Source organism: Ictidomys tridecemlineatus, chromosome 8 (genome assembly GCF_052094955.1).
Source record: "Ictidomys tridecemlineatus isolate mIctTri1 chromosome 8, mIctTri1.hap1, whole genome shotgun sequence".
NCBI classification, from domain to species: domain Eukaryota; kingdom Metazoa; phylum Chordata; class Mammalia; order Rodentia; family Sciuridae; genus Ictidomys; species Ictidomys tridecemlineatus.
Window position 1 is genome coordinate 116,649,288 of NC_135484.1, and position 26,894 is coordinate 116,676,181.

The 26,894-nt window shown below is 54.3% G+C and overlaps 1 protein-coding gene across 2 annotated transcripts; it reads left to right on the plus strand.

Moving 5' to 3' along the window:
• Window positions 1-563: 563 nt before the first annotated feature.
• Ip6k3 (inositol hexakisphosphate kinase 3) lies at window positions 564-26,809 on the plus strand. Of its 2 annotated transcripts, none has more exons than XM_040282487.2 (6): window positions 564-794; window positions 13,433-13,769; window positions 20,298-20,493; window positions 21,703-21,878; window positions 23,025-23,200; window positions 25,207-26,809. In XM_040282487.2, the coding sequence occupies exons 1-6, from the start codon at window positions 693-695 to the stop codon at window positions 25,672-25,674; spliced, it is 1,455 nt and encodes a 484-aa protein (XP_040138421.2). In that variant the 5' UTR covers window positions 564-692; the 3' UTR covers window positions 25,675-26,809. The 2 variants fall into 2 exon arrangements, with proteins under 2 accessions (XP_040138421.2, XP_005318859.2); XM_005318802.5 differs by lacking the exon at window positions 564-794 and adding an exon at window positions 4,015-4,266.
• The last annotated feature ends 85 nt before the right edge of the window (window positions 26,810-26,894 follow it).

Below are 26,894 nucleotides of genomic sequence, written 5' to 3' on the forward strand. Positions count from 1 at the left end.
ACAGGGACTCACTGAGTTGCTTCGGGCCTCACTAAGATGCGGAGGCTGGCTTGGAACTTTCAATCCTCCTGGCTCAGCTTCCTGAGTCCCTGGGAAGTCCTTGCCTCCTGATTCTGAAGCAAGTGGACTCATGGCTCACTCTCCCAAGTTCCCTGGAACATGTGAGGCAAGGAGAGGGGGAGTGGCTGGGGGGCTTAGGACCTGGAGGTCTTCGCTCTGCAGTCATTTGGAAGCCCAGCAGGAACCCAGGCGGGCTCTGGTACAGAGCCCTGGACAGGATCCAACACCCAAGCTAGAAGTTCCCACCTGGGACTGGGGCCCCGGGGCCAGGTCAGGCCTGACAGATGTGGATGGGACCCTGGGAGAACCGCAGACTGATGGCCTCCAGCCTCCCCCATGCGGGAGCTCAGGATGCGCTCCCTCCGGTGCTTTCTAGGGAGCAGGCTGGATGGCGGGAGGAGGACGGGGTGTGAGCCAAGCTGGGCGTGATGAGAGGGAAACTGGCAGGGGAAGGAGGGGCTTTTACTGGAACCTGGGCAGTCAGCAGCATCGGTGGCAGTCACCCATGTTTACACCGCAGGAAGGGGATGATGACATGCCCTGGAGAGAGGAGGGTGTTGTTGTCTCGGAGCAGGAACACCGGGTCAAGGGAGCAGGCATGGGGCAGCTATTGAGAACGATGCCACAGAGCCATGGTGACCAGCCAGGGGCCTTCATTACCAGGAGGAGGAAAGGAAGCCCCAGTCACGCAAGCACAACATCCAGAGGCTGGGAGGGCAAGTCCGAGGCCCCGAGTGAGTACACACACTCATTCACTCGTTCACCAAACACCGGCTGGTGCAGGGACAGGTGCCGAGGACAGAGGGTTGAGCAAAATGAGCCAAGTCACCACCTCGGAGAGGAGATACATGCAGGAGCAAATCACACACATCAGAGGGCAACTACATCCAGCATCATCACCCATAAAGAAAGGCACCGGGGGCGGCGGAGGGGGGGGGCGGCAGGCTCTGCCAGAGAGGTCAAGGAGGGCTTCCTGGAAGTGGTGACATTTGAGCTGCCATCTGAAGGGTGAGAAGAAGTTAGCCCAGGAGAGAGGTGAGGAAAGGGCATCCAGGTCGGAAGGAACAACAAGTGTGGATAGACCCCAAGGGAATGAGGGGGATGCTGCCCAGATGGGCAGGGGTGGGTCCTGGGGAGGGCTCTGGACTTCATTCTAAGGACAAGTAACCATTGAAGAGTGGTAAGCAAAGCCTCCCTCAGGGGAAAATGGGCTGTAGGAGCAGATTGAAGAGAGTGGGCAGAGCCTGAGGAGCAGGGGATGGCCGCGTGGTGGGCCAGGGAGGCTGTGGAAATGGAGAGAGGGGATCAATTAGAGAAATGTCTGGGTCCTGGCGATGGGTGAATGGCTGGGGAAGGCAGGAGTGGAGGGGAGTCCTAAAGGTCAGAACAGGCTGGGACAAGGGAGGGAAAGGGGAGCCAGCCAGGGAGGGACCAGCCCACCCCTGTGCCTTGAGGGGACAGTCCCCAAACCATAGGCATGAACACGTGAGTCCCAGCCTCCAAATAGGGAAAACTGGCCGAGGATACTCTGCTCTGAGCACCATGCTGGTCAGAGCTGATTTCCTGGAGCAGGGTGAGAGCCAGGACCAGAGGGCGGGTGGCGCTGGAGTGGGCAGAGGTGGTCCCAGACGTGACTGTGGAGAAAGGCTTGGCAGGAGGCATCTTGGAAGGGAAGCCGAGCTTCGGAAAAATAACCAGAGAAAGAACTTGGCCGCGGACAGAGAACAGCAATGAAGTGCCCTCTCTGATTGCGTAACGGAAAGCGGCCGAGTGCCAGCTCCAGCGTGTTGTGTCACTGCTGTGGGCCTCCATCACATATTAGGGGCTAAAAAATGTTGTTAAATAAGTAGATGAGTAAGAAGTCTGTGTGGAAACTGGCTCTGTAACAACAACATAAGCTCAGAAGGCGGGCGGCGGGAGGTGATCAGCCTTCGGGAGACCCGGCTCCAGTCCAGACTCAAGACTCACTGGCCACCTTGCTCCAGTGGGAAGTCCCTTCCCCTCTAAACCCCTGAGAGTGTCCCTCGCAGCCCTTGGTGGCTCCAGGGATCCAAGTACAGACCGGGACGAGAGGGGAGCTGAGGAAAGCAGGTCACACCCTCCTCCAGGGCCAGTAACCAGAGCCCCAGGGGGGGAGGGCCACCCAGGATCAGGACAAGCAGGACAGCCTGACCACTTGCCTTCCCTCAATGAGCGAATGTGATCTGTCACCCTGGCGGGGGAGGGGAGCAGCTGTGGCCTGATGGAGCCCCAGTCCCACTTCACACCAGGCTTCGAGGCACCGTGAATCCCCGTCACGGAGCAGGCTCGGCCCTGCATGGGTGTGGGAGGCCTGTGTCTGTCCACAGGGAGGACTTGCTGTGGCAGTCACAGGGAGTCAGTCAGGGGCCAGGCGCCCTACCTGCTGCAGCCTTTCCTGTAGGGAACATACCTGTCACCTGTCGAGCAGCTGGGCCAGACCTGGGAGCGGGTGCAGAGGACACTGAGCAGCATCCAGTGATGAGGACCAGGAGGCCTGGGCTGTCCCCCATTCCACCTGAGGGTGGACAGGGAGGGAGGGAGGGGAGGCTGTCTGTGCAGGATGAGTGCTCCACAGAACTCGTGGAAGAGCCGGCATGCCTGGTGCTGCCCCAACAGGTCTGGGGGACCAGGAGAGGGGGGTCAGGGTCCTGGGGCACGAGTCAGAGAGAGGCTGGAGAGGGGTGAGCGGCATCTCTGATCCCAAGAGGAGGCTGACACTGAGAGTCTGGAGGCCGATGTCCACAGGGAGAAGCCAGAAGGGACAGGTGGCCCCCTAACCCCAGGGGAACTTCGGCCAGGTGCCCAGGTTAGCTTGAGCTCCGAAGAGCTGGCTTCAGACCTTGGCCCTGCGCCTGTCCTTCCCCCACCCTATCTCTCCCCATCCACAGTCACCAGACCTCATCAAGCCTGCCTCCTGGAGGGACCTAGAAGAGCCCCAAAGAGGTAAAACCCCACGCCTTCCGGCCCCACTGTCCCCTCTGTCCACCAGGCTAGGGCTCACCTGTTGGTGACAGCATCTGTTGGCCACCTTTGATTTGGAGCCAGCGCTCTATACACAAACCAGAGCCTGACTTCCTGGCGTCAAGCTCCAGAACTGGGGGACAAGGGCCTGAGGTGGCCTCCTGCCCCATCCCGCATCACCTGGCCCCAGCTTCCTTCCACCTCTCTGTCCCCGCCCGCCCTGCCCTGGCCTCTGCGCACACCCTTGGCTTAGCTAGAGCCCTCTTCTTGCCACCCTCCCCGACTCAGCCTCATGACCCCATTTCTCCTTCAGTCCTCAGTTGGTCACTTCCCGCTGCCCCCAGGTTGAGGGACTCCTCCTACGTCCCGAGTTCTCCCACCAAACACTTATATTGAAATCTCCCTCTGAATTGCTGAGCCCAACTCAAGCGCTTGAACAGAGGGTCCTGGGTCAGCCCTAGCAGAGGGCCTGGCACACACGAGGGTCTCAGAAAACGACTTGTTGAACTGGTCATCATGCGCTGATTGACAGGATGGACAGAACACCTTGCTGTGTGACTGCCCCTCCCTCTTACAGCCATGGCGCCAGGCAAACTGCAGCGAGGTTGTTGGGAATGTGGGGGCAGGAAGCCCAGGGAAAGAGAGGGCACGGTCCCCACCCTAAATGCGCCCCTTTCCTTCTGAGCAGGGATCAAAAAATAACCAGGAAGGCTGGGCATGCAGCTCGGCGATAGAGTAAATGCCTAGCACGCCCAGGCCTGGTTCCAGCCCCAGAACCAAATAAACAAATAAATAACCAGGGTTCTTGAGACCATTGGCCCTTGTGCCCGGGCCTTGGCATCCACCCAGGCAGCTGAGCGAACTCTCCTCCCCTGCCGACCACTCCTCCTTTCCCTCCTCCCTCCCTCTCTCCTCCTCTTCATCCCCCTCCCTCCCAGACCCCTGGCCCTGCCCCAGAGCAACAGAACACCCAGCTGACAGCTGGACTTGCCAGCCCTTCCCCAGAAGGTCAGGTGACCCTTCCCTTCTCAGGCCACTGGGAGCCCAGCCCTCCTGAGCAGACCTCTCTACCCCGGGCTCCAGTGGAGAGTGCTCTGGGCTAAGATGAGTCTTTGCCCAACGCCTGCAGATAGTGGGCACTGAGAGACCACACTCCTGCCTGCCTGAGCCCTCCCTTCCACATCTTCTTCTCGCCATCCCTGCTGTCCCCTGGAGGAGGTCCTGGTGAGTGCTGCCTTGCTGGAGAGGCTGGGACAGGGGTGGCATGTTAGCCCATGACAGTGCCCAAGCGCAGGAGAGGGGTCTCCTGGCCTTAGAACTCATTCACTCCGAAGGGTCTCGTCTCTATCCAGGGCTGGCCAAAACCCCCCTGAGAGGTGCCTCCATGTGTCTGCACACGTGTGGGTGCGTGCGCACCTGGGGGGTTGCGCGCAGCATTATTGAGGTTCTGGCTTTTGTTCCTCTTCCATCTCCCCCTCACCTGCCAACCCCCCCATCCCCTAGGGTAGTTCCAAGCCTCCCCTTCCTGGGGTGTGCTGGAGTCCTCCAGCTTGGCCCCTGGGTGGAGGCAGGGAGGGCAGGAGGTGAGCTGGGGTTGCAGAAGCTGCCTTGAGTGGCAGACACCGGATTGACTGATTGACCGAATGGACAGAACACCTTGCTATGTGAATGCCCTTCCCCCTTACAGCCATGGAATCCCACTTGGGGCTGGATCCTGGAGAAGCCCACAGCACTCCCTGGGCCCTGGATTGGGATCGGCATGTCCTGACCCAGTAGCCCCACCCTTCCGCCCTTTGGGCTGTGGGGTTGGATGACATCAGTGCCTGTGGGCAGTGACCTGGGGCCTGGGTGCCGGGCGTCCCTGGGGCACAGTGTCCTGTGGAGAAGGGTGGAGGTGGGAAACCCCGAGATTTGGGAGTATCTGGGCCCTGGCAGAGTCTTGGGGTTCTACCTCCTTCGGGCTCTTCTAGGCCCCTCAGTGAACTGGGGTGGGGGACCCTGTGGTCGTCAGGATTCTTGGGGGCTTTACAATAAGCTGATGATGAGTCCCTTCCCTGGAGATTCAGATCCATGGAGTGGGATTCAGGCTTCTGTATTTTTTTAAAAAAAGCTACCAGTTCCTTTACCTTTTTATTATGGAAAACCCTACAGGGAGAAATAGAATGAAATCGTAAACACTCGCAGAGCCCGTACCTGGGTCTAAACAGCTGTTTTGAGTTTTTCCATATTTGCTTCATCAAATATGCTAAGGCTCAAGGATTCTGAAGTGATTTATGGACGTCACGGCTCCGCTCCCCACACAGAGCACCTCTATGGGTTCTTCCATAGCCCACGGCCACTTCCCGCCGACAAAATGAACACCTCCCAAGAACATCTGCAGCCAGCCGTGTTGTTAGTGCCTAATTAACGCTGCGTTAGACCAGGATTCATCAAGACACTTGGGTCAATCTGGAAATGCCCCCAACTCCTCCAGTGACCCCCTCCACGCTGAGGTAATGAAGTGAAGGGCCAGTTGTCCCATTGTAGGATAAAGACACGGCTGGGTGTGACCATTCTCAGTAGAGATAGGGAAACAGGCCCAGAGAGGAGGAGGCAAGGAGTTTGAAGCAAGATCAAGTCTCCTGGTCCCCTCCTATGCTGTTTCCCTGCATGCCTACCCCACTGTGCTTCTTATCAGTGACCTGAACCAATCCTCCTCTGCAAAGGACCTGTGGCCACTGGAACTCTCCCCATCCCATCTTAGTGCATCCTGGGGCCAGTCCAGGCTGAGCCCACCCCGTGGCCAGCAGCAGCCCCTGCTTCCTTCTGCAGGGCACTTGCATAAATCCTTCCCAGGCAGAAATCCATATGGTTGCTATCTTGTTCGCCAGCAGCCGCAGGGAACAGCAATAAACTTTATGAGCACGGGTTGTTCAGGGAAGGAAACCTGTGTGCTAGCTGGGGAAGTGGGGGGTGGGAAGGGAGGGGCCGGCAGGGGAGGGGCTGCCCAAGGTGCTGCATTTGTGCTGCTTTGTCTCATACTAGGACGGGGTGGCCCAGCAGGCAGCTGAACAGGGCGTGGGGTGCGTCTGCTCCAGGGTGGACCTGGGTGGGAGGCACCGTCAGAGTGGAGCTCACTCTGGACCAATCTTCTGTGCTCAGACTTGGCTCAAGCTGCCATCTGGGTACTTGGGTACAGGCCTGGGCAACCCCAGAGCAGTGCCCTGGTTGCTGGGTGTGGAGGTGGCACTGGCTTTGGTTTTGAGATGGAGTTCAGCCCTCTCTGGGCCTCCCTGATCTCTACGTGTCTGCTGCTGCCCTCTACTGGGGAGTGGCCCTGCTTGCATTCTCCCTGAGATTCACTCTTCACAGTTGGCCCGCGCAGCTCTGGTGTGAAGGAGCCCAAACACACACACACACACACACACACACACACACACACATGCACACTCACCAACACGTGCACTCAGATGCACGTGCACACGCTCAGCTCTGCCTCATGATTGTGTGTTGACCATAAAGAGCTCTTCCTTTCTTGCAACCATATGTGTCTGAGCTCTTGCACAAGTCAGGTGGCTGATCAAATTACTTAGAGAAAGGTGGGAGGTGTGGGGAGGGGTGCCGGAGGTTGGGAAATGTGCAGGTGGGGCTGGGTGTTTAGAAATGTCCAAGATCCTGGGTACAGTTTCAAGAGGCAAGGTGAGGAGGAGCAAAGCATGGGTGGAGGAGCTGTTGCTACCACCCATGTCTCGGATGCAGTCCAAGGGCAAGATCTACAGAGAGGCAGGGAAGGAGAAGCCCCACTCTGCCTCCCCCAGACCAGACCTTCTAATGGCGCCTGGCTTTTTGAGTCATCTTTCCCCCATGTTTCTGCGGCCTTGACAGCAAAATCAGAACATTGCTGGTGCCGCTAAGTGCATTTGTCAGTGGCTGAAGGGCTTCTAAACTAATAATCGCTGTATTAAAATCGTATTTGGTCCTCAAACTGGAGAAACGTTGGGAGATTTTTAAATGTTAAGAGAAAAGGAGGAAAAAAAATTCCCCTCTCAAAGGATAAAATCAGCCTTGAAATAAGTTTCTGTGACTGAGGAACATGAAGTATTGCTCTGTGATTCTGGAAATCCAGCCTTCCCCGGAAAATAGATGCTCTCCAAAGGCACATATTTCAGCCACGGCTGCGAAGGTGATGTGTGAAGTCCCCCAGAGCTGGGTATTGATCCCACGGAGCAGGGGAGCCGCACAGGGAAAGGCATACAATTCTATGGCCCTTGAGTCGTTTTTAGAATGGATTTCAAAATGCCACTTCCCCCGCCCTCCAGAAAATGAGCTTGTGTCTTCCCAGCCTGGATGGCCCCAGATGATGCACAACCCTCAGCCAGGAGAGAAGCTCCAAAATTCTCCTGCCCATTACGACCTAAGCAGTTTTAAATGGTTTTCAGGTCCTCTCAGCTCTAATAGATTAAAAAATGTTCCCTTGGGCATCACAAGGACATTGAATGGTACTTGTCCCAAACCTCTGGCTCTGAGAGGCCTGTGAAATGTACGTTAGAGCTTCAGAGGCGAGAGGAGGGCAGGCCATAAACCATGCTGCTTTTGAATTGTGCAGCCTGCCAGATTTTATATTGCAGTCTTCTTTCGCTATGAGCTCTTTCTTAATTATCTTCTCCCCAGAATGCCCTCCCCCCCCCATCATCTAAGATTTATCAGGATGTGGTCTGGAAGGTTCCAGTAATCTCAAGAGACCATCGCCTTCCCAGGCTGAGCAGCGACCTGGGCCAGCTCCTCCTGACACCTGGGGGCAGGTATAAAACCAGACAAGCCAAGGCCCAGCATCCTCCCTCCTACAAGGTAGCATCCTGCCCTGGCCTTGCCCTTTCCTATCATTTCATATACACACAGCTCCCTGAAGTGGGCTCCCAGGGGCTTAGCCAACCTCTCTCCTGCTCCCAGATCCCTTCCCAGACCCCACAAACCACCCCCCATCTCAGCAGGGGGCAGTAGCTCTCTTAACCTTCCCGTCTGGACTTATTTACTTACTTATTTGGCCGTGCTGGGGATGGAACCCAGGACCTCATGCATGCCAAGCAAGCGCTCTGACATTCAGCCTTAGCCTCTAGGACTCATTTTTCAACATAATTTTTTTCCTACCAATCCCTGTGCAGTACTCATTATGCTTTTAGTATCTGTTGATTGAGAAAATAGATGATGACAAAAACCTCTAGGAATTCAATAATGCCTTTAAATGAATTTGTATTTTGGTAATCACCAGAATGCTTGCATACATCTGAGAAATCATCGTGCTCCTTGGGTACGGTTTTCCACTCTGCCGACAGTGCTTGAGAGGGTGTGGACGTGGGTAGGTCTTGACCAGCCCACAGGTGGGAGCCCCTCACCCACAGCCTGTGAATTGGCATTGTTGATGGGGCTCCCGGAAGTGGCACTCTGCTGTCCAGCCAGGGCAGGTTTGAGGGGGGCCTCCGCCCCCAGCCCGGCACATTTGCAATTCCAGTGCTTTGAAGGGAGACAAATGTCCCTCTCTCCAGGCCAAACCTCTTCCTCCAGCTTCACAGCCCAGGCCCCTTCCCCGGCCTCCTTTCCCAGGGCTCTGTGGGGAGGCTTGGGTCACAGTGACCTATGGCATAGAGAGGGCCTCAGATAGGACCTGGCCCTAAAAGAATGATGTATGTCTCAGGATGATGTGTGTCTCAGGATGCCCCGACAGAGCCCAAGGCTTGGTAGGCACCATGTCTGCAAGGAGGACTGCAAGGTGGGACTTCAAGTTTGAAACAATAGGCCCTGGATCTGAGTCCCAACTCTGGAGTTCACTAGCCCTGGCCCCTGAGAAAGCTCTTCTAGTTTTCTAACTCTTGATTTCTCCTTCTGGAAACAACTACCTTGAGGAGCAGGGGTGACTATAAAGCCAGTGGTCCACAGTCAACGCTTAATAGGAACGGCTATTATATGGGAGCATGTGACTCATGTGAAGTCGCTTTCAACTTAAGAGCCCCCTGTTGGGTACTGGCTATGAGTTCGATAGATGGAATCAGTCAGGATAGACTCTGGTTTGTGCTGTGTAACAAATGCCCCCAAATCTGAGTGGCTGAACACAGCAGAGATTTCCTGTCATGCTACAGATCTGATATGCATAGGCACTCAGAGACCCAGGCCAGCAGATCATATGCTCCCCAAATCCCTGTGGCCAGGGACAGAGAACGTGAGGAACTGCTCTTCCAGGTACTTCCTTCCTTGTCTTGTTGGCCAAAGCAAGTTGCGCTTACCTTCAAAGCTGCAATCAGACCACATGCCCACAGGGTACAGAAGAACGTCTGTGAACAGCCTCGACTCGGCCACAGCCAGTTTGTTTCCAAAGGCTTTGATGAGACATTGTCCGTGACTGGTGTGTTAAGTTTGCACCCTTACAAGTGTGGCTTGTGGTTTCACCTGCCACCTTCCCGAAAAAGGGAGCAGTGTGAGTCCTAAGAGGTGCATCTCCCAGGATTTTGATGGGCCCGGGTTCTGCATGTGGGTAGCGACTGTACATTCAAAGGCTCTCTGGAAATAAGCCACGTGGACTGGTAGCGACAGACCAGGGTGTCCCCATCCGCCTTGCGTGTTGGGCGGCATCTGTCATTGTGTCTGCATCAGTAAGGTCTCAGGTCTCAGAATCTCTGGTGCTACCACCTGTCCCATCTGCCAAGTACAGCCAAGGCCCTGATGTCCACAAGCCTCCTTTCCCACCAGGGAGCGTCTTGCAGCCAGCAGCAGGCTGGCCGTCACCCAGGCCCCATGGGGCTGCAGAGACAGTCTGTGTCCTGTGTCCTGACACAGACCGCTCCATGGCCATACCCCATCAGCAGAAGTTAGCCTTGAGTGTCCTGGAGTGAGACCCAGAGTTACCTAACCCAGAACATGACCCGATGATAGGGTAGGAGGACACGGGGACCTGGTGTGTGGACCGTCTGCCCACTTCCTGGGGATGACAGGCAGCCCCTCTGAGCTCTCCCATCTGGAGGCCTCTCCCCTTCCCCACCAGCCTCAGCTTCCCCCCCTCACACCTCCCCACGAGCCCTGGGAAAGGAGGCCGGGGAAGGGGCCTGGGCTGTGAAGCTGGAGGAAGGTTTGGCCTAGAGAGAGGGACATTTGTCTCCCTTCAAAGCACTGGAATGGCAAATGTGTCGGGCCGGGGGCGGAGGCCCCCCTCAGTCAGGCCCTCCACCTGCCTACCCAGCCCCCCAGCTGACTCACAGAGTTATCCTGAGAATAACCCACGCAGTGACAAACCCCAAGTGGCGGAGATGTGCAAAAAGAGAGTTTCACAAAGGAGTTCTGTGATTCTGTCATCTGAGCCTCATGACAAAGCTGTGGCGGTGGGCGGGAAGCGACTCAAGTGGTCATCCAGCTCATCCGGGGCCTCCGCACGCTGGTGGGATGGTGGGGACAGATCTCAGCTCCACATTCCTAGGAAACAGCAGGGCCTAGGGGTGTGAATCCAAGGCCAAGGCCCAAGCCGATAGCAGAAGTGTCCACATGTGGCCAAAGGAAGCCCTGTCAACTGGGATCAGTGATTTGAGACTCCACAGAGAAGTGGGAAGAACGGAGGCCTTCCCTGGCTTACCACCCGCCCCGCCCAAAGCTGAAGGCCATACACAAAGGTAGAAACAGAAAGCCTCAAGCTTTCTTGGGAGTCCAAGGTCAACCTCAGTGTCAAGGTAAAGCCATAGAAGCATCCAGAGGGGCAGCAAAGCCCATCCGGCCAGGCTCAGGACATGCCAGGGGCTGGAGCCACCACTCCTCCCTCTTCCATCCACCCGTCCCACCAAGATGCTCTCCCCATACTATCTGGACACACATAGGAAGTTACTCAACCTCTCTGTGTCTCAATTTCCATTTTTATAAAATGGGCTGATAATACTGATTACCTTACAGAGTGGTCGTGAGGCTAAAATCAGTTAATCTACATAAAGCGCCTGGAACATCACCTGACATACACCAACACTGTGCGTGTGCTACTTCTTAGGGCTACTATTTCCTCCCTGCACTGACACTGTGGGGTAACAAGTATGTCCTCAGAATTCTTTGGAGAGACAGGGGTGTAGGGAAAGAGGAGGGGTGGTGGCTGCCCAGCACAGCAGCATAAGAGCCTGCCTGGAGCCAGCTCGGACATGTGGGTGTTCTGGGATGGCGTCTGGAGAGGCCAGGCCTGGGTAGTACTGAACAGAGGCCTGGGGAGACAAGTGTGAGGAACGGAAGCCCTTCCTCTGTCTGGGGACAGGTCAGCTGGCAAAGGCTGATATGCAAGTGAGCCCAGGGAGAGGGGACATCAGGCTGCTTTGGGTTTTTTCCTTCTCATTTCCTTCTTGTCTTCTCCAAATTTGCAAGTTAGGAACGGGTTGCCATACCAAGGTGCTATCTGGTCCCATAGCCGAGGTGTCATGCAGTGGAAGATGTCACCTACCTGAGGGCTGCTTCTCTTCCCACCTCCCACCAGCTTCTCTTGGAACAGGCCCCAGGGGGCTGCCTCAGGGCAGAGAAGCAGAAGGGGCCTCCCAGCTGTCCCAGGCCCACCCCCCACCTGAGGCCTCAGATCTCCCCACCCACGCCCCACCCAGGAAGCATATGCACGTGTGTCCAGCAGTATCCATGCTTCTCCCTTCCCAAAGGAGCACTTTGTGTCCCCAGTACCACCAAAAAGAGGGAGCGTTCTGTGGCCTGCAGGACGGGAGCCTATGAGGGGTCCCGTTTGGGGAAAAGAATGGACAGAGCTGAGGCTTTCGATGCCACGGCAGGCTGGAGGCCGGCGCCTGAGCAAATTGATGATCACCGCTGTGCAGAGCCAGCCAGCCATGCCCGTGGCCTGGGCTGAAGGTCAGTTAGAGGGTTGATCATGCCCAGTGCTGCCTGGTCCGGCCACATCCGCAGCCAGGAGTCCAGCAGAGGGAGAGGACATTAATAACTCGGTGGTGACGGGCACCGCTGTGGGAATGTCCTCTCAGATGGGACAAACACAGCGGCAAGAGCCTCCCCTCCAAGTGTCTCCTTGGCGCTCTCCTGAGACAAAGTCAGAACAACTTTAGGGGCTGTATTTGTAGCCCAGAGTCCCAGCACTTGCCCATGATCAGGAGGGTAAAGGGAGCAATGGGGGGGGGGGCTGGAGGGACACTTTGCAAAGTGGCAGTCATGAAACCTGCCTCTCCTTCAACTCAGAGCTATGGGAGACATGACCACTATAGCAGCAGTGCCAGAAATCAGGACGATACTGAGCATTTTGCTCTGGGCACTGGGCTAACCTTTCCATGGCCCTTATCTCAATTCTGTCCCTGATCCCATGGGCAGGTATCATCATCCTGTTCTACAGATGGGGAAACTGAGGCCAAGAGAGGCTCTCCTGCTCACTTGCTCAAGGTCACGCAGGGATGTAGTGGAGCCGTGATGGGAACTGATGGTGCCCAGCTTCGCAGCACAAAAATAAAACCCTCCTGCAAAGCAGCGAGCTCCTCAAACTGCAGGGGCTCTACTTGCTTCCTGTCGGGCTGGGGTCAATGTCCCCAGAGGAAGGCAACATGACAAGACAAGTTAGGACCCAAGCTCTGCACTCTGGAAACTTACAGCTGTGCATGTTGATTGAGTTTTCAAAAGTATTTTCATATTTAAATTCAAAAGGCACAAAACAATATTTAAAGTCCCTCCCTCACCCCTGCTCCATGGAAGCAAATGTGGTGACCAGTTTCTCGTGACAGATCACTCCAGAAAGGGGCTGGGGTTGTGGCTCAGCAGCAGAGCACTTGCCTCCCACATGTGAGGCCCTGGGCTCAATAATCAGCACCACATAAAAACAAATAAACAAAATACTGATCACTTCAGAAGTAATCAATGCATATTTATAGTCTTTTTGTTTGTTTGTTTGTTTTTGTTGTTGTTGTTTGTTTGTTTGTTTTTGGTACTGGGGATTTAACCCAGGAGCACTCACCCACATCCCCAGCCCTTTTTTAAAAAAGAAAATATTTTTTAAGTTGTCAATGGACCTTTTTTTAAAATTTATTAATTTATTTAAATGTGGTGCTGAGAATCGAACCCACTGCCTCACACATGCTAGGCAAGTGCTCTTCCACTGAGCCACAAACCAGCCCCAGCCCTTTTTAGATTTCATTTAGAGACAGGGTCTCACGAAGTTGCTTAGAGCCTCACGAAGTTGCTTAGAGCCTCGCTAAGTTGCTGAGGCTGGTTCTGAAGTCAGGATCCTCCTGCCTCAGCCGCTGGAATTAGAGGCGTGCACCATGGCGCCTGGCCACTTGTGTAAGCTACGGTGAGGAACCTGCTCTGGCAGAGGCTGGGGACCTTGTGGACTCTCTCGGTACTGCCTCCCCAGCACACTCTCTCCCTTACATAATGTCCACTTTCCTCTCCTTTCTAGAGAGCCCACGGCCAGGGAGATCACTGTGTTGTGACATCAATCAAGGCTAAGAAAGAGGAAGGAGAGGCCCACGGCCAGGCTGCAACGTGTCCAGGAGCACCCACCTCAGCCTCTTCTGCCGGAGGATTCTCCGGCACCATGGTGGTGCAGGGTAGTGCGGACACCAGGGACATCAGGGCGGGCGTGCGGCTGGAGCCCTTCCTGCATCAGGTCGGAGGGCACCTGAGCGTGATGAAGTACGACGAGCAGACGGTGTGCAAGCCCCTCATCTCCCAGGAGCAGAGGTTCTACGAATCCCTGCCGCTGGCCATGAAGCGGTTCACCCCACAGTACAAAGGTGAGCGCAGGCAGCCAGGCCATACCGGGCAGGCTCCTCTGCTGGCCCCAGTGCTTTCCGTGTGCTATGCCGTGGGAGTGTGAGGTTGCCATGGAGACGTGCCCCTCTCCTCACAGGGCCAGGCTTCACTGTCCTAGCTTCTCTGAGCTCTTCAAAGCCTCCAGGTCTGGAGTGTGATCCACTTGGCTTCACTATGCATTAGCCTAAGCCACCAGGCTTCAGGGAAATCGAAAATGGACTAAATTATACCCTAGTTGCACTGCCATGCTGGTCTGTGCCTTGGGGGCATCACAGCTGGTCGTAGGACTGTGGCTAACCACAGGACAGGTTGATGCCTCCTTAACCTCCCTCTGGAGGCCCGGGCAGGAGGGGCTCAGGAACCTCAGGCTGAGTCAGGGATTGGAGAAGCTGTGACATGCTCGCTTAGGAAACCAGAATTTTTGCTCTTATCTAGGAAAGGCAAAGCCAGGATACAAGCCAGTGTCAGAGAGTAGCTGGGGAAACCCATAGATGCAGCACATGTCCCAGGTCTGAGCACCAAGTGGCTCTGGGGAGAGAAAGCTGGGTGTGGAAGGATCTGCTGGTCTCCTTGTCTGCTGCCCTTTGCCAGGATCCCAGGGCAGGTATCTGTCCACACCTGGTGTTTGGTAAATGAGGTTCACAGGCTGGACTCCACAAGGTAGCTCTCGCAGTGCTGGGCTGAACGTCAGAGGGAAGACCTCCTCTGAAGTTTAGATTTCACAACTGCAAGCGGCTGCCCTATTGTCAAAGGGTCCATGGAGAAGACAATCATGACCTCCAAATAAGTTCAGAGGAAACCCACTTGTGGGTCAATGATCAAGACAACACAGGGGATAAGACCATCAACACTGGTGGTCATTCCCAGAGTACAACACTGATTCTCAGAACACCATCTGGGGTCAATCAACTTCATCACAATTGTGTGGGTGTGCATGCTTGTAGGTCCCCAGGCCCCACCTAGACCTGTCAATCAGAATCTTTGGAATTCTGGGGTCAGGCCCCAGGAATCTATATTTAGCATGAACCCAACTGAGAGCCACTGATAGGGGGTAACCAGGGCCTCAAGGCCCAGGTATTGCTTCTGAGCACTGTTCCACACATGCCTGAACTTTAGTCTAGGCTGCCAGGTTCTCCCGAGAATCTGAGACAAGATAGCTCATCATCATGTCCTGAGAGACAGGAGAGGACAGTCCCAGCCACCTCTGCAGGCCCCTTGTCTCCCCCCGCTGGGCTGGGCCGAGTCTTCCAAGGCCGCAGGCCAGTGTTGCCTGGCTGGTTGTGGGTCACTGTTCATCTTGTCAGAGCACCCACTGGAATTAATGTCTGTCCTTTTGCAACTGAACTTAACCCAGCGAAGGGGTGGCAGGCCCTGGCATGGGGCAGACTCCTGCCAGGAGCATTTCATGCTTGTTCAGCACAACTAGGCAGCTGAGGAGGACGGCAGGGCCCCTGTGGGCAGAGCCGAAGAGGGAAAGGGGTTGCTCTGGTCTACAAGAGACCACAGCCCAGCACCACCCTGCACCTTGCTGGCACCAGGCCAAGCCTCTGGTGAGACAGCACCATTCTCGGGACCCACAGGCAATGCTCTGTGGTCCAGATCTCTGCTCAGCCAGGCTTTCCTTTTCAGGTGAGGCCATCCTGGAGACACCAACTTGGGAGCTCTGATAACTCAGAAATTACCAATGCTCCCCAAATTATAATGGGGATATATCTCAATAAGCCCATTGTAAATTGAAAATATCATTAATTCAAAAATGCATTCAATAAGCTTGGTGTGGTGGCAAACACCTGTAATCCCAGTGACTCAGGAGGCTGGGGCAGGAGGAGCACAAGTTTGAGGTCAGCCTCAGCAACTTAGCAAGACTCTCTCAAAATTTAAAAAAGGACTGAGGATGTAACACCTTACGTTCAACCCCCAGTACCAAAAGGTTTTCAAAAATGCATTTAATACACGGAGTCTACCCAGCCCTGGAGCTTAGCATGGTTGTTCCCCTCATGATCATGTGGCTCACTGGGAGTTCCAGTTCACTGCCACTGCCCAGCATCAGAGAGAGTACTATGCCACCTCGGGGTGGCCCCTGGAAGGACCAACACTCAAACATCAATGTGTAGTTTCTACTGGATGCATGTGGCTTTTGCACCATCATAAAGTCAAAAAACTGTAAGTCAAACCACCCTGTGTTGGGGACTCTCTGTAACCTGAGACAAGGTCAGAGCTGAACGCATCAAGGCCCCAGCCCTGCCTTCAGGGCTTCTGACAGGAGGTGGTGTTTCCCAACTTGTCAGGGAGGGGCCTCATACAGCAGTGATGAGGACACTGAGATGAGACAGTAACTAAGCACCCACCTACCTGCGCAGGCGCTGGGGTGACCCCCAAACATGAGGCTCTGATGAAGCAGAAAAACAGAGCCCACTCTCACCATCCCTGCAGGGCCAGGGTCCAAACACCAACTGACACAAGACAAAAGAAGACACTAGAAAAAGGCCCAGAACCGAGGAGCACCATGGGATTCATCCCCATATGCCCAGGATGCAGCAGGAAGACCACAAGCTGAGGTCAGGTTGCAGACAGGGCGGGTCCTGAGGGCTCGCGGGTCCTACAGGCTGCTGGTTTCTCCAAATCTGAGAAGTCGTTGCAGCTGACTCTAGTGTTTGCTCTATGCCTGGCACCTGCACATGGTCTCTGGACACTAATTCATATAACCCTCACAAGCCCCTGGGGCAGGTACCTTCATTACCCCCTTGGCACAGATGAGAAAACTGAGGTAGAGAGAGGTGACCTAGCTTGCCTGAGGCCACACAGCCAGGGACAGGCAGAGTCAGAATTGAAGCCCCAAGGCCTGGCTCCCAAGGATGGGTTCTTGGCCACAAAGGGCCACTCCACCAAGTTCCACTGTTACTAATGGGAGGGACTTAGAGTGTCAGTGCTCAGGAGGTCACCTAGCCCAAGGAGAGAGGAGATGTGGCTTGCTGGGAGTTACTCAGCCAGTGATCTCATGTGAGGGGAACGCAAGTGCTCATGAGGCTCTCTCAGTGATTTCCCGATTTCTCCTCAATAGGAACAACCCCTTAGAAAGAGGGGCCACTTCTGAGGTGGCTGCCACCTGCCACAGAATATGCCCTCTGCATTTTAACTGCCTTGCAGCAATGGCAGAGAGGGAACCTCGGGTTTCTTAGGAACCTCCTTGTGCCAGAAGCTCACTCTGGACCTTTGCTGGGCTCCCCAGGCCTTGGGGCTGCACCCCTCTACCTCTGAGTCTGCCCGTCAGCCCTGGGTGGATGGGGACATACTCCTAAGTCCAGTTGGCTAACACTTCAGCCGGATTCATATTACAGACGGCGGTGAGCAAATGTCCTCATAAGCTTAAAAATAAATACATGACAGAATATTCACCAAGACTCAGGAAGCTGCTCAGCCAAACTCAAATTGCTGAGATGCTTTGAGTGTGCCAATCATGGTAGTAAGCACTCTTGTTTGCCGAGCCGGCAGGGACCCTGGTTGAGGTGCGTGGGGAGGACGGATGAGTGGGGTGACAGGTGTGGTGGTGGGGGCTCTGGCTGGGCCCCAACTTTCCTGGCCAGGCAGTGGCCACAGAGGTCTGGGAGTCCCTGGGCCTAATCCCCATAGGTACACCTGACAAGCTGAGGCTAGAGCTGCTATGGCTCTTGATTAAAAGAAAAACCTAAGTATTAAGGAGCCTGGAGTCCATGGACATGCAGAGCAGTCAAGTGCAGGCAGCTCCAAACTGTGCAAGGCGGCTCTCTGCTAAGGATCCCACCCAGCAGGGCCAGCTTCAGGGGAAGGGCTGAGCAGAGCCACAGACGAGTATATGAGAAACAGGGAGGGAAAGGGGAGACAGACGCTGAGCCCATCAGAGGCACACTCAAAGACAGAGAGGCCAGGACGCAGATCTGGCAGCGTAGCGCTGACAACATGAGAGATGGAAATGACTTCTGCATTTTATTGGTTTTGCGTTATCTACACGGCTGCTCTCCATTTAGTCAGACACTCGGAACCGATGAGATCAGGCGAGACTGGAGCCTGGAGAAGTGGGTGAAGGTCACATTTCTTGTTCCCTCCAGAAAGTCCTCCAGGGTCCAAGCTCCCCAGGACCATGATTTCTGACAGACCTGTCACTACAGCCTCTAAAGTGCAAAAGGTCAGAGGGTTGCTAGCTTGAACTTTACAAAATCTGAAAGAGCCCTGCTCTGAGCCAGGACACCTTTCTGGGTTCCCCAGGCAAGTGGAGGTCTCCAAGGACAGGGTGGACACAGAGGCCAGCCCACTCTCTCCCCGTCACAGGAGGAGGAATGGGTTCGGGACAGTTCTCCTCCCTAGAACAAGCACAGTGATGTCCTTCTCGAAGGACACGGGGATGGAAATGCAAACCCCATGTTCTGGGCTTCCGGATGCTCCCAGGCCTCTGTGCTGACAGCCTCTCCTGAGGGGGTGAAATCGTGGCTTCTCTGTTCTGGATCACAGAACAGGATGACCAGAGCCAATGTGACTGGGGACACAGCAGGAGTGCTTCTTACGCACACACGGTAAACACAGTGTGACAACAATGAACACTCCCCATAGAATCTCTGCCTCCGTATAACGGTGTGTCTGGCGTGGCCCTCTCAGAGCTCCATCCATAACAACCATGCAAACTTGGCTCTTCAGCCTCCTGGGCCTCCATGTGCACCCACGACCACCGCCCAGGCAGGTTGCCACTCTGAGATCACAAATGAAAAGCACACAGTGTCATCTCGGGGCCACACACAGTAGGCAGAAAGACACGGTAATTATGGTACTGTTGTGACTATGTCGCCAGCCTGCCATTAGCCCGATGCTCTCACATGCAGAGTGGTGACAGTGGGCTTGCTCCAGGATGAGGGCTGGTGTTAGCCAAGCTGCAAAATCCCAGGCTCAGGAACGGTATTATCCTTATGATTATTTCACCAGACAGGAACCTGGGACGGGATGGCAAAAAGTAAAGATTTTTTTTGCAGGAGCTGGAGAGAAAATGTCCCTCCCAGGCTGCAAAAATTAAGGAACTGGGAATCTGAGATGACAGGATAGACCCAAAGAGTGCTGAGCTAGGCACCAGTGGCCCTGGAGAGTGACTTGCTGAATTATAGAGCAGCCCTGGGAACAAGGGTCTGTACCGAGCAGCCCTGGTGGGCCTGGCAGGGACGTGGGCAGGGAATTCAGCAGCCTTTACTGCCAACTCAGCAGAAATCACCACTTACACTTGGGGGTGACCGAGGGGCTGGGGGAGGAAACGGACAGCGTGGAGCACATACAAACGTGCAGCCTGACTGCACTCTCAGCCAGGGTCCAGGCAAAAAGCAAATGGTGCATTTGGGAGAATCTTTCCAAGGTGCCTGCGGCTTGGCGCTACCAGGAATGGGGTGCACCCAGGGTGAGCAACACCGGAAAGCTGAAGTCCCAGGTCTGAAGGGCAGGGTGAGGGGAATAGCGTCACCAATCTAGCAATGCTTGAACACAGACTTGGTCAGTGACGTGGGGAGAAAGCCATGGCACAAGAGCCCAGCCTTCCTCCTCCCACCCTCCCATGCCTGCAGGGTCCCCCATTGGCCAGAGCCACCAGGAAACAGGAGCACAGGGAAGCCACTGGGGCACTGCATAGGGTCAGCCCCTCCACACAATGCAGGGCAGAGAGAGCACAGAGTGTCGAGACTGGAGAGCTGACAGAGAAGACTCAAGAAGCAGGGACAGGAACAAGCCTGTTCTCAGAGAACTGCCCACCTGGCCACATCTGTGCTGCTACCTGCACTGGGTAATGACAGTCACCACTGGATGCCAGGCTCCAGGGAAGACGCCTGGCTTCTACCACCAGAGCCACAGGTTGGGGAACTCTCACAGGTCTCTGGTTTCATCAGGGGACCATGTCCACCAATGACCTCCGTGTGCCCATGCCTCTGGCCAAGAAAATGGCGGGTGTCTATGTAAAAGGCAGAGAGTCGGGCAGAGTGAAAGAGGAGCCCTGAGTCCTAGAAGGCTGCGGGAGGAAGGATTCCTGGAAGAAGCTGGTCAGATTAGGAGAATGGAGGGAAAAGAGAGGATGATGAAGGAGGCAAAGAGTCAAGGGAGCAACGGGAGAGCCCGGCTTCCCTTCGCTGCCGTCCCCAGAAGAGGGGCCAGCCTTGGGGCCCCCTAGTTTGGACACAGTTGGGCTGTGGCATGCCTGGGAAGGTGGGACTGCATGGAAAGGGACAGGACTTCCAGAAGGGAAGGCACAGGGCTGGCTTCTGTTTGAAGCAGGAGGGGCAGAGACAAGGGATAGAGCAGCCACGTGCGGACATCAGCCCAACGCCATGCTCTGCGGGCTCCTTGACGTGGGGCCCATTCAGGAATAGGATCAGGTTACAGGAAAGCAGGCCAGTCCCATGGCCCTTCCTGGAGAGAGGAGATGGGAAAGGGGGAGGTGGGTCAGTGCCCACGTCTGCTCAGAGGGACGTTCCATCTGATCTCCGCCCGTTTCCTCCCGTGTCCTGCAGGTACCATCACAGTGCATCTCTGGAGAGACAGCAGGGGCCATCTCAGCCTGGTCGCCCCCCCACTCAAGGAGAACCGGGAGCCCTTCAAGGTCTCCCCAGAATCTGCAGCAGTGGCCATCTGGCAGACACTTCAGCAGACCACCAGTGGCGGTGGCTCCCGGCCCCTGGCCCAGCTGGCGCACTCCCTCAAGGAGAGGTGAGAGCTCCCATGCAGACGACAGAAAGCTGGGCGCTTGTCCCTTGGCAGGGACCAGCACAGTGCCCACCTGTGCCCAAGGCCAACCTCTCCCCCGGGGGCTTGGCACCGAAAAAATGAGAAATTCAGATAAAGGCTCTCTCTAGAATAACCAACGTGCCCAGAGACAGGAACGGGCTTTCTCTAATGCTGCTTCTAGAAGGAGGATTACCGTGCATTTTACCTCAGAGGTTGATGCACAGCCATGTGCTATGGAGCAGGTATTTGGTAACTACTTGTTTAATTAAATATCTGTTTCACCGAGACCATGAAGTGTCTCTGGGGGGAATGTGCTGAATAGAAACCCTGGAATAGTTTATAGGAAGGAAGTGTGGCTAATTTCTCTCAGAAGTCAGCTCTTTCCTTAGCAGTTAGGACAGAAAAAGGAGAGAAGTCCATGCAGCACACCATCGGTCCCTAGGGACCCCAGAGACCCAGGGGCCTGAGGTCCTCGCAGAGATCTCCAGAGCCTCTGATAATGTGTGCTGGCCTGTCTCAGGCAGAAAGGGATCCCTGGGGATTTTAAAAACATTTATGGGAAACAAAAGGGAGCTAATGCAGTGACAATATGGCCCTCCCCAAGGAGCCCAGTGGATCTAATTAAGCCTCTTGGCTTGGCAGGAAGCAGCACACATCTCCATTCTCAAATGGAGATGCCAAGATGCAGAGAGGCCAGGAGAAGGAGGGCAGACCAAGGCTCCGTGTCTCCCACAGCCCCCACCAGTCCCATTCCCCATGGCCTTCTGAGACCTCCAGGAGATAACAACATGCCAGGGTGTAGAAGCCAGCCTGACTCTGGGGTGTGGGGGGGTGTCACTGTCCCATACTGTGTGCCTCAACAGTGAGATCATTAACACACCAGATCACTTACAAATGAACTTGAATCACCTCAGCCCTCTGGGGGGTGACACACCTGAGGAGCCACCTGGGGCTTGAGAGGATTGCACTGTGGTGTGATCTGGTGCCAGGGACCTGAGTTGAGCAAAGAGGGTAATACTTAGGACCCTGCAGCTGTCTCCTGGCACCTGGTGAGAGACGTCCTGGAAGTCAGCTGGGGACAGCACTTGTCAGAACCTGTCCCAGAGAGCCTGGGCAGTCCGCACAGGCATCCATCCCTGGCCTCTGGCTGTGGCTGCCCTGACTGTCATCCTGTGCTCCCCACGCCTGCAGCCCCGCCAAGGCGCTCCTGAGGCCTGAGTTCCACCTCAACACCCAAGTCTCCTCACTGGTGCAAGATGCTAATGGAAACCAGGTTGAGAGGCGGAGCTTCAACCCATGGGGCCTGCAGTGCCACCAGGCCCATCTGACCCGCCTGTGCGCTGAGTACCCAGAAGACAAGTGTCACCGTATCCTTGCCACCTTCTGCACCACACATGGTCCCACAGGCAGGAAAACACACCCAGCAGGAGCAGTGGGAGATAGAGAGAAGGAGGTGCAGAGACAGAGGAGACAGAGGGACATGGGGCAGGGGTGGAAAGGGGAGACAGATATACCCAGGGCCAAGGGATTGGGACAGGGAGAGAGAGACAGAGGTGAGGGGCCATTTGAAGGCCAAGACCACAAACCTAGGACCTACAAGAGATCAGATCCCTCCAAAAGAAAATTCAAGAGGATGGAGACGTTAGATTGGGAATTAAGCTGAATGCAGTGTCCCTGGTAGGGCTACTGACATGTCTCCTGTCACCTAGGCAGTAGGATGAATAGGGATGGGGTTTCCATAGGGAGAAGGAATGAGTAACACCACTCTGGGTGAAGGTAGGAGGGGGTCAGAGGGCTGGCTGAGTCCATCCAAATCCTCCCTGCAGGTGTCTTCCCACAGGCCCCTGGGGCAAGGAGGGCATGCAGGTCCTCCCTTAGGGAAGTGCCCATGGGGTGGACTCTGAGAGGAGGCAGACACCCCTCCCCCCCCACACAGGCCATATCCTCAGTGAGCAAATTTAGATTTGAAATGCCCCTCCATCACCACTGGGCTGCTGCCTGCAAACAGGCGGCTGGTTTCACAGTATTTACTAAGACACATCTGCAACCTTAATCCCTAAGAAGCTTTTGCAGGATAATTACTCCACTGAAATTAATATTCCTGCAACTCATCTCCGAAGCGAACATCAACCCACTTCTCCCAAAAGGTATTGGCCCATTCAGTGACTGGAGGTTTTAGCCTTATGATTTTCTGCCATAAAATGTAAATTGGGCATGGCCTGCCAGGGATTTCACGCCTGCATTTAAATTTCAATCTCAGAGCAAAATGGAAAAGAGAAAAAAGGCTCACATACTCATAAACTCCCCCTAAATAAATGGACTTATTAAAGCAGCCTGCAAAGCTAATACCTTGCATTTGTAATAGCAAGGGCTTGCCTGTAAGGGAGGAAGTCGGAGTGAGTGAATGACAGTCTAAGCAGGCATTTCCAGACAGCTTCTAGGGCATGCTAACTGCCTCAGAGGGGCAGTAGCCTTGATGTCCTCAGAGTCTTTCCTTAACTTAGCATGACTAGGGTTCTTGCTGCTGGAAAACGTAGTGTCACAGTACACACATCCCTGTATCCTGGACCTGAAGATGGGGACCCGGCAGCACGGAGACGATGCATCCGAGGAAAAGAAGGCCCGTCACATGAGGAAGTGTGCACAGAGCACCTCTGCCTGCCTGGGCGTGCGCATCTGCGGCATGCAGGTAGGTGCAGAGCAGGGGTGGGCATCTTGGCATGTCTGTTGTGGATGAGTATGTCTCCTCACACCCCTCCCTCCCTACAGAACCCATCACTTTTAGGGAGCAACCGAGGAGGCCAGAGACCACTTTTGCAACAAGGACATGCATCTCTTGGTCTGGGGCACATTGGTTGTTTTGGTCTTGCTTTTGCAGTGCTGGGGATGGAACCCAGAGCCTTGTGCATGCAAGGCAAGCGCTCTGCCTCCAGCCCACACGCTGGGTTTTATTAAGAGCATCCTTCAGGATAGTCATGTCAGAAGCCCACCATTTTTTAGCTCCATCTTTGGCAGCTGAAACCTTCTGCAGTGGCCCCATGGTTCCTGCCCATGTTGAGAGAGACCTTTGATGACAGTGTGTGGCAGGGACTGCGGAAAGAACTGAGAGGGGGTGCACTCTGCCTTCCTGATCCCGTGCCCTCTGAATGATGAAGCAGAATCCTGTCCTCCATACGGGACTCAGTCCGCTCTTGGAATTCTTATTAGCCATTCTCTCTTCTGCATCCACCTTTTCTGCTTCTGATGCCTGGTTTGGATAACAAAGTGAGCAGATCATAACCTGCCAAGCCCAGACCAAGGGATGGTTCATTTCCTTCTTGCCCAGACCCCCCGTTTCATCATTGCTGTTTCAGTATGGCCATGGCAGGGCTGCAGAGAGCTGGGGGATAAACTGCCTGCACTCCTTCACTCTCTCAGTCTGTCTACTCCAAGCAAAACCAGACACCGATTTGACGGTAAACGTTATAGCTTTCCTTAATTGAAACTGCCACCCCTTGAAGCTGGAAGTTGAGTCTATAAATTCGTTGCACAGATGTCCCTGGGAAGGCTTGGAACGCAGTCCTCAAGAGAATGGAGTGTGATGATTTGTGGTGTAAATGGAATCTCTCTCTGGACCTCAAACCTTCTGAAATTGATCTGATTTATTTAGAAAGTGATGCCTGTCGTGTATTTATGATGGCTAATTTAGCAGCCGATCTCCAGCCCTCCAAAGGCGACACCAAGCTTATCAGATCTTTCTGATTTTTTTTTCCCCCAACACTGGTTTTCAATAAACATATCATGTAATCTGAGGGCAAGAAAGACTTGAGACGCTGTCTCAGCCAGGTACGGGTGGCCCTGCCCAGGTGTGCCCAGTGTCCTCTGGCGGTGCCAGCCATGGGCTTGGGCTCAGTTTCTGCTGTTGCCTATGCCATCTGAATGAAATGGGGGCGGCTGCCATGGTCCCCCATCAGCATCTCTCTTCCATCTGCTCCCTTCTGGTGGCCAAGACATGACAGGGGAGGGGAGGGGAGATGGTGCCAAGGATAGGCACCACCAGCCGCACAGAGCAGCTATAAGCTTCCCTCCTCCACTCAGGCCTCGCCCACCCCCCCCAATCCAGCAGCTGCACTGTCTGCCGGCAAACTCCGCCCACACCTGACCTAGCCTGTCTTCTCATCTGCAGACAATTCACCCTACTCTACCTCAAGAACCAATACTTTTTCCTTAAAATCTGCAGAGAAAGGGCCTTATAAACTTTGTTGGGAAGAATTTAATCTAGTTGGGTTTCCAAGGCCATTGGCTGTGATTTCGGATTCCTGCTAAAGCTTTCTAGCTTGGGTTTGCTAATATCTAAATTGAAGAAGGCCAGAAGCCAGGGCTTAAATCATCATTTGGAGGTTGACATCGGAAATTCACCAGAGAAGAGATCCAAATCTTTGCCTCGTGGGTGGAGGGTCACCCCTGTAGGGTGAAGGATCTTTAGACCTTGGATTACTATTAAAGACTTGCAGAGAGAGCATTTTAAAAAGTAAAATCGACACTGGGGTGAGATGGAATATCATTTTCTGCTCTCTTCAGTTCCTCTTGCTTCCCCCCCCCCCATCTCCTGGAAATCTGTTCATAGACTATAGAAGCTTGACTGTAGAGGGGCAATTTTTTTAAAGTTTACAATTCCAATTCTTCACATTTTCTCTTTCTTCTTTTCAATGTAAGGTTTATCAAGCGGATAAGAAGCACTTTCTCTGCAAAGACAAGTACTATGGAAGAAAGCTCTCCGTGGAGGGCTTCAGACAAAGCCTTTACCAGTTTCTGCACAACGGAACCCGTCTCCGGACGGAGCTCTTGGAACCCATTCTGCACCAGCTCCAGGCCCTCCTCTCCGTCATCCGGAGCCAGAGCTCATACCGGTTCTACTCCAGCTCTCTCCTTATCATCTACGATGGGCAGGAGCTCCCAGAAAGAACCCCAGGTGGCCTGCAGCCTCAGGAAGCTCCTCAGAAGGCCCGTGGCAGTGCTCCAGGAGGTCTGGCCAAAGTTGACATTCGGATGATCGACTTTGCCCACACGACATACAAGGGCTCCTGGGATGAGCAGACCACTTACGATGGACCAGATCCTGGCTATATTTTTGGCCTGGAAAACCTCATTGGGATTCTGCAGGATATCCAAGAGGGAGAATGAAACTTCTTGGCACTATCTGGAATTTTCTGGGCTACAGATTTTGAAAAGGGACCTATTGGTAGCTAGGATAGGGTAGATACCCCTTAGATGTCTTTTCTAATAATCAGATCTACCTTCAGAGGCCATCTCTATACATGGCAGACTATATTAACGGTTGCTAAAGAAATACGCCCGGAGGCAATTCCACATGCCGGGCACCTCCTGTAATGCTGGTCGTCTGTCGGCAGCACCGTGGAGGAGCAACAGAGGCAGAGGCCAGCACTGCAGTGAGTCTGGAGCATTTGCATCTACAAATGCTTTCTTGTCATGCTGCAGTCCTTCCGGCTGTGAGGGAAAAAAAAAAAAAAAGAAAGAAAATCCTCCTGGAAGAAGTCTTGAAGAATGAGTTCCCAAGTTCAAGGATTTTTCTGCCTGTGTGAGCTGCCGGCTCCATGGGCACACAGAGCCAACCAGTGTCTCTTACCTTCCTAGAGGAGTGGGTATGGGTGAGACCCACTTGCCTGTCTCACCTGCTCTATACCCAGGTTCTCAATGACAAGGACACAGGCTGGGGGTGCACCCTGATTGTCGAGAGTGTGCCTCACATGCACAAGGCTGTAGGTTTGGATCCCCAGCACCAAGATAATAATCATCTAAATAAATGGACAAGGACACGCCCGGGCATGAGCACTAGTAAACCAAGACCTTGCCTCTCCATTTTTGCCTATGGAGAGAAGGGTCTCTTTATAGACTTCCCACTGCCTACGGGAGATGAAAACTCTGCCACATTCTGACCACAAAATGATTGTGACCATGAAATGCAACTTCCAGTGGGGGTGGAATGCACGTGAGGAGGAACTCCTGGTGTCAAACTCTACTCTCTGCTTTCTGTTTATTTATTTGGGAAGGGGGGGGTTGGGGGAGTCCAAAGAAAAGAACCTAGAGGACCGAGGAAACCAGGGAAATGTTTACAAGACGGGTGGACAAGTGTAAATAGAAAATAAGAGCAAACAGTTCTAATTAATTCCTTCTTCTGCAGTGTGGGAACCTATTACAATGCCCTTGGGTCAAGCGCTGCGATACGTTCCCCAATTAGGGAAATAAATTTGTTAATAAAATTGCTGAGGTCACCTGTGATTATTGGTGGGCCTTATTACCCTTTCTGTTTGTTTATTCTGATCAGCACACTGTATGGTAGTTCCAATTTATGAGCGACTAGAGTATACAGCAAGAATAGCTCC

Coding starts and splice junctions, on each gene's coding strand:
- Ip6k3 (XM_040282487.2), top strand. CDS start 693: ATGGTGACCAGCCAGGGGCCTTCATTACCAGGAGGAGGAAAGGAAGCC. Junction 13,770..20,297: donor GTTCACCCCACAGTACAAAG/GTGAGCGCAGGC, acceptor CGTGTCCTGCAG/GTACCATCACAGTGCATCTC. Junction 21,879..23,024: donor CCCAGAAGACAAGTGTCACC/GTATCCTTGCCA, acceptor TAGCATGACTAG/GGTTCTTGCTGCTGGAAAAC.